The 12771-nt window shown below is 55.8% G+C and overlaps 1 protein-coding gene across 2 annotated transcripts in view; it reads right to left on the bottom strand.

Annotated features, from left to right (window-relative positions):
• The window catches only part of ADAM12 (ADAM metallopeptidase domain 12), a 322789-nt gene that overhangs the window by 105751 nt on the left and 204267 nt on the right, over nt 1–12771 (bottom strand). For both annotated transcript variants that reach the window (XM_008274836.4, XM_008274835.4), the window contains exon 5: nt 853–929. In XM_008274836.4, the coding sequence (XP_008273058.2) occupies nt 853–929 (77 nt within the window). The remainder of the gene's footprint in view (nt 1–852; nt 930–12771) is intronic.

Genomic DNA, 12771 nt, shown 5'->3' with positions numbered 1-12771 from the left:
ATAGTGGTGTATATTGTGTCGTGTGTGGTGTGTTGCCTTGTGTGTTGTGGTGTGTATGAGTAATACATGGTGTGTGGTGGCATATGATGCTGTGTGTGCCCGGGTGTCATGGTGTGTGTGCTACACACAGGTGAGCATTCCCCTTCTCCAGGGTCCCACACAGAGCCCAGGGGTGGGGCTGCCACTGCCGGTGCACGTGCACAGCCCTGCCTTCCACTCGAGCCGCGCCTTCTCCCGGGTCCTCTCCCCGCGGAATCGCGCTCTGGCACCAGACGCCCAAGCCTCCCTGGACGCCGAGGACCTGAACTCGAGGCCTCAACCGTGGGAACGCTGCGGAGCTGGGACTGCGGCAGGAGAGGGCTTTCCCGGGGGGCCCTGAGGATGGCGGCGGACTGGGGTGGGGGTGGGGGGCTGTGCGGGAAGCAGTTTCCCCAGGGAGCCTTGTGACCCCCGCCCTGCAGCAAGCCCCTGACCCGTCCCCGCCTGTGTTCTCCTCACCCCGGCCAAGGTCGGAGCAGTTCCTGTATTTTGCTTCCTAACAAGACCCTCTGAAGCGTCTACCAGGCCAGCGGCCTCAGCACCGACACCGCGCGTCCCGTCACTGGCAGCCTCAGGCACGCGCTCCACATGAGTGGGTCTCACAGAACATCCGGAACCTGAGTCTGCGCCAGCTCGGGGTCCCCAGCCCACAGGGGCGGAAGATAGCACGGGAAGGGGAACCCGGGGCCTGGGTGGCCGTGGCTGTGCCGCGGGCCCATCCCTTACTCCTGGGGTAGAGTGACTGGGAACACCCAGAGGTGGCCTGTGGCTGGTGCGCTTGAGGCTGGGGCTGTGACGGTCATGGCCACTTACCTGAGACCAGAGCAAGTGCTGAGACTGACCAGTGAGCCGGCGTATCCCTGCACATGGCCGTGGTAGTAGCAGTGACCCTGAAGGGGAGGAGAGAGCAGGTTCAGTAATTAGCATCTTCACGCCCACTGGCACTCAGCCAACCCTCTCCAGCCCTCCCGTGAGATTTCCTTGTAACATAAGCAGGGGTCTTCCTGTGGACGCCAAGCCCACCCTGATCGGCCAGGCTCCACGGCAGGAGTGTCAGATTCTGCCTGGGGTCATCAGGAGGGCTTTGCAAACACATCCCAGGTCCACTCTGGCGTCCGTGACCCCTTCAGGAGAGCCCGGGTGCAGAGTGTCCCGTGAAACCCAGCCACGAGCCCGTCATGGCGATGTCGCTGTTTTATCCTCATGTCCACTGCCTTTTGTGAGGACACGGGGAACTGGAGGCGGGAGTGAAGCATACCGTGGAACGTGACACAGCGGGGCCTAAATCTGAGGTTATAACAGCAGCAAAGCAGCTGAGAGGAACTGAGTCACCGATTTGGGGGTGAAGGTCAGTCCCGGTAGGGGAGGGCAGGAAGCTCCGCTCAGCGTGGACAGCAGCTCCCACGTTCCGTCCTCTACAAACCTCACTGCTTGCAAGAGAAAACACAGCAGGGACACGTCCGTAGTGGGGATGGATATCTGTGCGGGGCTCAGCTGTAACCCCACGTAGGTGGCTGCCTGGTGAACTCAGCACCCCTCACTGAGGGCCCCTGGGTGCTGCTGTGTGTAGGGTCCCTGTGGGGGAGGGGCTGCAGCTCCCGCAGGGGACACAGAGCGGACTTCCCCCACGTGCCAGGCCGCTCCCCCACAGCAGGAACACCCTGTCTCCAGGCAGGGTCTGTGTGCAGTTGTTCTGTCCGGCAAAGACTCTGCCGAGAAAAGGGACCAGCCGGCACAGAGCGGTGGAGGCAGTGGAAGAGGGAAAAAGGGACCTCTGTCATGAGGCAGAACACAACAGCGTGAGGTCACGTGACAGACGGCGGACGCGGGGGATGGGAGAGCGGCATTTGTCATTTTGTTTGCCTTCTCGCTGATTTGGGAGTGCTTGACAGGTGCAAGAGAGCCATCCTCTGTCAGTAACCTGCTCTGCTTCATCACGGCTTCCGCCCAGGGTTTCTGGTGGTTGCACACTAGCTACCTGCCGCATTGCGTGCATCTGCAGGCAGCTTTGGGAAACGTCATCAATCAGTTCTTCATTTTCCTCTTTCCAGCATCTCACAGTGAGCGCTCACACGTGTCTGCAATGTGTGCGATTGTGTGTGCAAGTGTGAGGCTGGAAGCCAATTTCCCCTACAGACCAAGGGCCAGTTGTTCTTCCCCGCCATCTGTCCTCCTCCTGGTCTTGGTGTCCCCTCGTCACACGCGCAGCACCCACAACACTGTGGCTTCACCTTTGCCCCCTGTGGCTAGCCCACTGACAAATCTCCATTGCTCTGTTTCTGTGTCACACCGCACAGTTTTGATGACTATTGCTCTACACTACATTTTGATATCAGAGAGAGCCAGTTCTCTGGTTAAGATACAGCTCACATATCATAACACCTTTTATTTATTTATTTTTTTTGACAGGCAGAGTGGACAGTGAGAGAGAGAGACAGAGAGAAAGGTCTTCTTTTACCGTTGGTTCACCCTCCAATGGCCACCGCGGCTGGCGTACCGCGCTGATCCGAAGGCAGGAGCCAGGTGCTTCTCCTGGTCTCCCATGGGGTGCAGGGCACAAGCACTCGGGCCATCCTCCACTGCACTCCCTGGCCACAGCAGAGAGCTGGCCTGGAAGAGGGGCAACCGGGACAGAATCCGGCGCCCCGACCGGGACTAGAACCAGGTGTGCCGGCACCGCAAGGCAGAGGATTAGCCTAGTGAGCCACGGCGCCGGCCGTAATACCTTTTAAAGGCACACAATGAGCAGGTTTTCGTGCATCCCAAGTGCTGTGCACCCATCACGACCATCTAATTCCAAGCCATCCCTATCATGGCCCCTCCCCAAACCTTCGCTCACAATTACACACTCCCCTGGCGGCTGGCGCCCACTACTCCACTTTCTAGCCCTGCAACTCTGCCTGTGCTGTGCGTTGCACAAACAGGCAGACCTTGTTTTACTGTGCAACAGATTTGTGGTGATCCTGTGTCTCCTGGCGCCATTCCCCACAGCTCAGACGTTCATCACAGTCGTGAAGAATAAAGCTCTCTGTGGTTAAGGTGTATGCCCGCCTGTTCTCGAAGACAGAAGGCGGTCGCACACTCAGCAGACCACCACATGCTGTGAATGGAACTCTTGGATGTACCGACCGGCTTTGCTGCAGCTTCCACTTTACCACAGTGGCCGGGAGCGGAAGCCGCAGGATCCAGGGGAGCCCTGGGATAGAGTCAGACAGCAAGCGGCCTGCTTGGTCGGGCTTCCGTCATCAGCACAACGTTCCCAAGGGTCACTTGTAGTGTGGCAGGTGTCACGCGCCACTCCTTCCTACCATTGAAGACTCAGTGCTTTGCTTACCATCGGCTGATGGGCGTACAGGCTTTTTCCAGTTCTTGGCTAGAGCGAGGCACGCTGCAGGCATGCGAGGGCACGCGTCTTTGTGAGGACGCAGTTTTCACTCGCCTGGGTACCTACTGCGAGTAGGAATGTGGGTATAAACCAACAAGCGGAACTGCGAGATCGCACGGAAGGTTCTAGAAGTGCTTCCAAACTGCTTTCCTAAACAGCCAGGCCGCGTTGCAGCAACACGAGCCGGCGCTGAGGGAGTCGCCCTCGCCACGTTCCCGCCGACGCCTTGCAGTGCTTCTCTGTTACAGCCAGCCCAGCAGATGTGAAGTCGTATCTCGGTGTGTTTTCCCTTCATTTCCCTAAACCAGACTAATGACGTCGAGCGCCTCTGCGTGGGCAGTTGGCCGTGTGTCCAAGTCCTCTGAAGAGACGCCTGCGCAAATCTTTCTCCACTTCCAGATAGCATTGCTGTCTTCCTGCTGCTGGAAACGCTCTCTAAGTCCTGGGTTCGAGGCTCTTAGGAGATCCGTGGTTGGGAATGATTCATACCACCGTCTACATGGGTTTTCACTTGCTTGTGTGTCCAGTGAGGCCTTGTGGTTTTCACTTGGATGCACTCCCGTTTGCAGGGTTTTCTGCCCTTCGGTTGTTTATGCTTTAGGTGCTGTATCTAAGAAACCGCGGGCCAACCTGAGTGCGTGAGGATCCACACCTACGTTTTCTTTCAAAAACTGTCGGTTTAGCTCTCGCACTGAGGTCTCCAATCCAGTTTGAACTGCTTTCTGGGTGTAGCTTGAAGCAGGAGCGGCCCTTCCTTCCTCTCCCTGCGGAAGCCCGGTTGTCCCGGAACCGTTAGTGAACAGGGCTGCCCTTTCTCTGTCTAATTGTGTTGGCAACCTTGCCGATAGCCTGCTTTCCTTGGGTACTGTTCTTTTTCCAGCAGTGTCTAGGCTGTTATTGCCTCTTTTCTCTTTCAGATGAATTTCCGAATGGTGTAATATCCACTGAGACTTCAGCTTGGACTACACTGAAGGCACAGATCCATTTGGGATGAACTTGTGTTTTCACAATAAAAACGTTCCTATTCATGTACATGGTAGGTCTCTCCTTTTAATAAGGTCATATTTCAAGAATTTCAGTTCAGTTTAAGTTTTTTTCTTCCCATGTGGCCTCTAGAAAGTTTTCTTGAAGCTCAAGCCTAGGTGTTGTGTAGGTTTACTGACATCATGAGTAGCATGTTTCTTCTATTAGGTCTTATATATGGTTATTTTCTAATGTAAAGGGAAACTTTGGGTCTTATAAGTTGGTCTCATAGTAGACATTTTGCTGGAACATCTTCTCAGTTTAATAGTTTGAAGCCTAAGTTGGATTTTCTATGTTATTGATCTTATCGCTTGCCAACAACTAAAGTCCTGTGGACTCCTTCCTGAAACCCAAGTCTCTCCATCAATTTAGGGGTGGGATGGCTGGGATCCAGGGGCCATGCCCACAGGGGACAGGCACTTGCAAAGGCAGGGGACAGCAGGGGCGGTGGCAGTTCAGGGTCAGGGCGAGCATAGCTCTCACAGTGCCCAGCTCCGCTGCCAGTGAGGCCATCCTCCTTGACAGACACGTGGCTTAGGAGCGGATACGTGGGCTGCCCAGCCCCATGCCAGACACCCACCCATGCTGTGGGCTTGGCAGGCCTGTCCCTGCCCTGGGTGAAATGATTTGCTGGCTGCCTGCTCTGCTGCCCTGCCCCCAGGTAACTGAGCCCGGCACGAGGGTCTCAGGAAGAGGACTGCTCTGTGAGGGACCCCATGATTGCACTGTCACCCCCAGGGCATCAGAGGGATCCTGCTGCACACGGTAGGTTTCAGCCTCGGGCTCGTGGCCAGCGTGTTGAGCTGAGGACGCTCAGGGAAAGGACAGCGGCCACTGCAGTACAGGTGTCCCGGGGACCCACGTCACCAGGCTCTGCACACAGATCGTGGGGTCCCATACGTTAGACTCTCTCCCATTTTGGAGAAATGCGGAATGCTACCACGGGCATCTAAACACTGGTTAAGGAATTAAAACCAAGGATGGACATTTAGTGCAGCAGCTAAGATTCTGCTTGGGAGGCCCCCGTGCCACGTCAGGGAGCCCGAGTTTGAGACCTGGCTCCGCTTCCAGTTCCAGCTTCCTGCTAGCACGCACCCTGGGAGGCGGCAGATGCTGGCTGGAGCACTTGGGTCCCTGCCACCCACACGGGAGGCCTGGATCAGGTTCCAGGCTCCTGGCTTTGGTCCAACCCAGCCCCAGCCTCTGCAGGCATTTGGGGACTGATCCTGCAAATGGGAGATTTGTCTGTTTCTCTGTCTCTCCGCCTTTCAAATAAATAAAAAATAATCAAAAACCATATGATGGCAATAATCTCAATTACTGACTTCTGAAATTTCCAATGCATTCATTCTCAGTCTCAATTTGTTTTTAATGGATTATTTATCAAATGTACTTTCAAATTAAATACACAGAACTACAAGCTCATTAAAGCATGAGCCGAGAACAAATTAGTATCCAATTAATTTCCAGTTCAACAACTCAGCTGAAGTACTGTTTATAAGAGGAGGCAGTGGGTTTTAGCTCTCATAGACTATTCCTAGAAGTCTACAACCCCATCTCTCTCCATCACCTCTAGAATTCACGACTGTCACTCCACCCTCAACTTACCACCACTCACTCCCAACAGCGATTCACTTCTGCAGCCCCTGGAATCGTCACTAGAACTGCACATTCCAGATCTCTAGGACAATGACAATCTCATGGAGTACACTGTTTTCTCAGTATGGCTCACTAAATACTTGAATATTAAATACAAACGTGATTTAGCCAGCGAGTCACGGTGCAGAGAATTTCATGACTGCCAAAGACATGGCTGTGACGCCGTGTGCCACATGTTTGGTCGGGAAATTGAGATGGACTCTGGCTCCACTGGGGGCCGGACGGGCAGTGCAGGCGGCAGCCCCATCAAGGGAGCCTACAGGTGGGAGCCTGGCACACTGACGTGAATGGTGGTAACCAGCTAGGCCTTGTGGGTCTGGACATGACATGCCAGTGAGAGACACAGTGGGCAGCCATGACGCTAGAGGGGAGCTGCGGCCCAGGGCCCCTGACCCCATGGATCACCACCCCGAGCAATGCTGGAGGGCCATGGCCAAGGTCCCCTGCACAGCCCCCTCCCCACACTGTGCCTTGCCTTCTCTCTGATGGCCCCAAGCGTGTCACACTGTACAGACCACGGGCACACGTCTCTAAAGACGCTGTTGAACGAGATGTTGTCCTACAACGACAGCTGGCTTTGCCGACTTTGCTGATCCAACGCATTCTATTTCTACCAACAAAACACAGCACAGAGGAGACCCAAACATGCATAACCACAAAATTACATCTTCTTTACAAAACCTCTAACATGTACTTTATATACCCACTACTTAACCTAATGCATTTCCCCACTCCAGTAAGATACATTTTCCTTCTGTTTAATGCCATCAATCAAATAGAATGGTGGGTAAGAGCAAGATGGAATAAGAACTCTTGAACTTGAAAATTGGTAGCCCTCAACTCCGTGCCCTGCGGGAAGCCAAATCAAACCTCTGATCCCAACTCTCAGGAGACTGCAAAGACAGGGATTTTATATGCTCAAGTGGTAACAAAAACTGCCTGACCTTGTGATTCCAAAGCTCTGGGGGCAGACACTGGCGCAGTCAGTCTCCAACACGCTCGTCCTTGCGAACTCTGCCGCCCCTCCCCTGCCCTCCCCTGCCCTCCCCTGCCCTCCCCTGCCCCAGGCGACTCAGCAAACCATCTTGACTCCGTGCAGGAATCAAGCAGCTCTCGCGGGAAGGAAGCTCTGGGGGCCCCTAAGGCCAAGCTTCCTCTCTCAGCAGCCCTTGTCTGATCGGACGTGGAAACCGAGGCCATCGAAGGTCCCAGAGCAGGAACCAAATCCCAGGCCTCTCGACCCCAGGCCGACCACTTCCTTCCATCCCTGCTGCCCCGTCGTGTTCAAAAGCCATCAGACTTGACGGAATGCTGTTCCCGAGCACAACCTCCTCAGGGTGTCTTCAGGGGAAGGCAGGGAATGAAGTCATTTGCAAACCCAGAACAAAGCCTGCAGGCAGGAGGCCGAGCGAGCCAGTGTGTGTGCACGTGCGTGCATGCGTGATGCCTGTGTGACCGTGGTCACGCCTCCACTCCCTCGTGCAGGACATCAGCGCCAACACACCGCGCGTCTCCTGGAGACTGAAACCTGGCGATCATGCAAAAGGAAAAAGTGACTTGGCAAACTGAGTCCCCCAGAGCCGGGCTACGTGGCCCAGGACAGGGTGGTGAAGGAAGAAGCGGCCACTCCTCCACTCAGGGCTCCCGCAGCTGTGACAGGAAGCACGTCAGGGGCCATTCAAACTCTCCGGCTCTGCGCACGCTTAAGGAATCACTCACGCTTGCTTTGGGCCCTGCTGGCTCACGGGGTCTGGGGACAACCCGGCTGCGATGGTGAGGTCACTGACATCCCAGCAGGAGCTGAGACATGAGACTCAGTTTCCAATCTGTAAAACAGCATTGCTGTGATGGCAAACTCCTTGGCCAAAACCACGTAACACCAACACTTGGTGTTTTGTTCCACGTGGACCAGAGGCAGTGTGGTGCAGTGGTCAGGAGCTCAGATTCTGCATCAGCCTGCGTGGGTCTGAGTCCTCATTAGCTGGGGCTTGGCCTACTTAACCCCTTGATGGCTCAGGTGTCTTGTCTGGCTATAAAAATAGCAAAAATCAATGAATTGTGAGGATCAAACAACACATACGAACAGTGCTTCTCACGGTGCCTGGTGTATCGCCGGTGCTGCCCCGTGGTAGTCGTATCAGGCGCTAAGTACCCATTTGCTGAGCGTACGAATGAATGGATCCCGGTTACGCCCTGCTGAATACCAGTCCAAGGCATCAGGGCTTGATCGAGGGGGCAGTGCGGGGAGGTACTGAAGACCAGGGACCATCAAAATACAAACGTCACAGGAATGGGAGAAATAAAAGAAAATGCTCACCGATCAGGTGGGATTAAAAGGAGGTGAGCTTGGCAGTGGACAGGAAGTCAGGGGCCCAGACACCTCCAGTGCCGCAGCGGGGAGGGCCTGGGCTCTGCAGCTCAGGGTGGAAGGGGCGCGGGGCCGCAGTCGGCGTGGGCTGTGGGCGCAGCCTGAGCCTGGGAGTCGGTGCTGAGAGCCTCGGTCAGCAAGGACAGGGCAGCCACTCGGGGAGAGCTGGAGAGTGGGGGCTGCGGTGCAGGCGGGGGCTCCGTAGCCTTGTATGTCTGTGACACTGGGCCTGCCCACACCTCTCAGCGCTCCCTAAACTGGGTTCTGCTTGGCTCTCCAATGTCCCTTAGTCCAAGCCAAGTGTGCAAGACCCTACTGCCCTTAGCTGGGAACAGCTGCCATGGAAATGTTAGGCTGGCGTCCGAACAATACTTTTGGCCAACATACTGCACCTGACGGGCCGGCCTCGGGCAGCGCCGCTGGGCCCCTTCGACGTCTGTCCCAGCAGGGCTTTCACTGTTTCCTTCTCCAACGAGAAACACACGCAGCAAATGGAAGCTATCTGGGGAGCACTCACACGAACGGGCCAGACGTGCCTCCCCGTCTCCCCCTCACCTGCTCTGAGAGCCCGAGAGCTGCCTGCTTGGTCCCCCCAAAGCCTCACTCCTGCTCCCCCGACTGCTGCTTCACGCTGAAGCCAGTGGACTCTGCAGAGCCCAAACTGGTCCTGATACCCCACCTTGGTTGAGACCGATATTTCTCTGTGCTCACCAAGTTCACCACCACCACCACACCCTGGCCCGTGTCGACCTCTCCACTCTACCAACCCGGAGTGTTCCTCCCTCTCCCAGCCCCTGGTTCATCCAGCCTTCAAGTCTTGGGCCACATGTTCCTTCCTCCAGGAAGCCTTCCAGGATCACTCACACCGGATTAGACATCTGCCCCCTCTACTTCCTCTCGGTGCACTTACACAGATTTTCACTGTGTTTGTGATGAGCAGGATGATGCCAGTCTCCTCCTCGTCCCAGCCCCAGTGGGGTCTCCTGTTTGCTTTCCACCCTGACTGCATCCCTCATGATGGTCCTGGGGCCTGGTTCTGCCACCAAGTAGACCCCAGACAACGCATTTGCACCAACCACACTAGTGGGTCTTTCCTAGAGCTGTCTTTGGGACGTAAACGGCACAGATGTCCTGGGTACCGTCTCCCGCAGACCTTGTTAAAACCGACATTGTAAGACGCAACCCTCCCTTCTAAGTGGCCTGTGGAGGGTCAAGTCACAAACATGCATTCCGTCCAGACGGCCAGGAGGAAAGATCAGCCCCTCCTGGGAGCCAAGCACTTGGGCACTAATTGTTGAGAAATCGAAGAAGAGACAAAAAAGGCACAATAGCCAAAAAGAGCTTCGTCTTCCATGTATGATTTTAAAACTTAGGACGACTCTGTGGGCTGGCTCTGAGGATGGGGGCTGAGTCAGCACATTTCTCCATGTTTTCCCGTCTGGTTCAATTTAAACAAAAGCCCAAAGCTGCCCCCGTGCCTTCACCAGAGACGCGCGGTGAGGCCGCGGCCGCTCTGCAGGGTCCCGGCTGCGGGGAGCAGCTGTCTGGGGCCGTGGGTTTCGTCACTCGGGACGGGAATGTCCGCTGCTTCTCTCTCTGGGCTCACGGCTGACAGTTCACAAGGAGGGCACCCGAGGGACGGGGAGAAGGCAGCTGCTGGACGTACAGCAAAATCATTACTGCTCGAATGATAAAAGCAGCGTGCGCTGCTGTTTCCGGAGGCTTGGGGCTTCGCCGGCTGCAGACGGAGCCCCGGCATCAGCCGATGGTGACCCTGGAGCAGCAGCCTCATCACCTCCAGCATTGGGCTCCCGGCTGCGAGCTCAGGCCTGGGCCCGAGGGGCTCCCTGCAGTCTCCCTTTCTCTCCTGCCGGCCAAGGCCAAGGCCTTGGCTCATCCCGGGGAGGGTGGGGCTGACGGGTGCCGGGGTGGGAGGGGGGAGGCAGGTTCCATCCACCACTGGCTGAGCGAAGACAGCGGGAGCAGCCCCATCCCCTTCCAAGCAAGGGCTCCAGCCCCACCCCACGTGGCAGGGGGGAGGTCCTCAGGCCTGGCCCCCAGGAGCACTTGGCCCCCCGGGGAGCAGCAGGGCAGGTATTCACCCTTCCAGGAAGGCACTCCACGGGAAAACAAGAAGGAATGACCACCCCCGACCCCCACCCCTCAGCATCCATCAGGAAAAACAGGATACTGCCGGGTAATTTCTCATGCCTAGGAACCCCCGGACACTTCTATCCCAGACGACTCCCAGGGTGCCCGGATGCTTCCATCCCAGCTACTTCCTAAGTTGGTCGCAGCCTCCAGCTTCTACGGTCGAGTCCAGGACAGACCTGGCAGCCGTCTGCCTAGGCCCTCGCTTACCTAGTCCTGAGTTTATTCTTCTCTGCTCTTATCACTTCACCCCTTCCCAGTGAGGCAAAGGGGAAGCGACGGCTAAGAAAAAGCTAAGGAGGAAGGGAGACTGGAACAGAAATCGCTGGGAGCAGGTGTGGCCCGTTCCAGACCATGTGCGTGTCCACTGTCATCGCGGACAACGGGCTTTTGGAGGGTGCTGGCTACTGTCACAGCATCACAGGGTCTCCATTCCGTTCCCTCTTGGAATACTGATTTACACCATAGAGACAGCCTTGGTGCTACATCCAGACAGACCTTTGAAATGCGAGCTTAAGGGCAAGTGGTTTGGGGTACGGAAGCCAAGCGTGAGACCGCGCGCTAACTGCCGTTTGTGTGCGAGGGGCAGCCTCAGGTCGTTTTCGGCCTCTATTTTTCTCCTGTCATCCAGATTCGAGGTCACCAGCGGCCCTCTGAATCCCGTGGCCTGTCTGCCCCACTACGAACTCAGCAAACCAGAATCCACTGCGTCTCCTGCCTTCCCGCCGCCCACTGCTCTTCATGCTGCCAGCAAGAGTGAACTGTCCGTCTCGTGGAAGGCACAGCCCCACTGACCCCTGCCCCTGCCCACCACCAGCTCTTGTGTCTTCTGCCCCCTCCTCTTTCCAGACAATTCTGTTCATGACAACCTGCTTCTGCAGGAAAAGGCTTCCCCTAACGCATCCTCTGGTCTCTGCCTGCTGCTGTTTCTACCAACGTTTCATTCTGTCATCACTCTCTCTTTTATTATGTAATTTTTAAAAAAAGATCTGTTATTTTGGAAGGCAGAGTGACAGAGGGAGGAAATGAGGAAGGGGGAGGAAGGAAGGGAGAGGGGAAGGGGGAGGGAGAGATCCATTTTCCACCTGCTGGTTCACTCCCAAAAAGCCTACTAGAGCCAGATTTGGGCCAGCTGGAAGCCTGGAGCCAGGAGCTCCCGCATGTGTGGCAGGGACTTGGCTCATCTGCTGCTGCCTCCCAGGTGCATCGGCAGGAATCTGGTTTGGAAGCAGGGTCGCTGGGACTCAAACCCGTGCTCCATACGGGACGCTGGGGTTGCAAGTGGAGGCTTAACCTGCTGCACCTCACCCCATCAGCTTCTATGCATCGGAATAGATTTTGTTCAACCTCACACCCCTGCCCCAACAGTGGGCACCCTGAAGCTGCTCACCAAACATCTGCCAAGGCAATGAATGGATTCTGGATGGCATCTCCCAAGACAGTGCCCTGGCCGAGACGTTAGTGTTGGCAAAGCCTCCTAAGGCAGGATGCCGGGTGCTGGGGGCGCTGGGAGGGTCCCGTGAGCATTCCCCACCCATGAGGGCTGTGACTCTGACAGAGGATGTGTCAGCCGCCTGCAGACACTGCTGTCCTGACAGCATTAGCAGTTCTAACACTGAGCCATCCTTGCATTCCGCAGATGAGTGTCATCTGATCACAGATGTTTGTAAAATTCTGGTGCCAGGGAGGGTCTCTAAATATTTATTTAGGATTTTTCAACCACGTTCATAATTGGAAAGAGTCTGGTAACTCCTCCCCTGCTGCTGCTGCTGCTACTTTAAAAATTGTTCTTTCAGGAGCTGGTTCTGTGGCACAGCAGGCAAAGCCTGCATCCCAAACGGTTGCTGGTTCGAGTCCCAGCTGCTCCACTTCCGATCCAGCTCTCTGCTATGGCCTGGGAAAGCAGTGGACGATGACCTGGATGCCCTCAGAAAGTGGCCCCTTTCACCTCTGCTGGTGGCTCTCTCCTGCAAGCCCCAGCTTTTCTGATGCAGATGCGACTGCAGCTTTCCTTGGGGTAAGATTTATCTAGAATGTCTTTTTCCATTACTTTCTTTTCATAAGCATTTTGTATTTTGGGTGGAACCATGCAACCAGATTCAGTTGGGATTTTATTTTAAATCCTAAATAGATATTCTGTTTTAAC

This window comes from Oryctolagus cuniculus, chromosome 15, assembly GCF_964237555.1.
Source record: "Oryctolagus cuniculus chromosome 15, mOryCun1.1, whole genome shotgun sequence".
NCBI classification, from domain to species: Eukaryota; Metazoa; Chordata; class Mammalia; order Lagomorpha; family Leporidae; genus Oryctolagus; species Oryctolagus cuniculus.
Note: the sequence above shows the minus strand (reverse complement) of the source record. Positions and strands in the feature narration are given on the sequence as shown.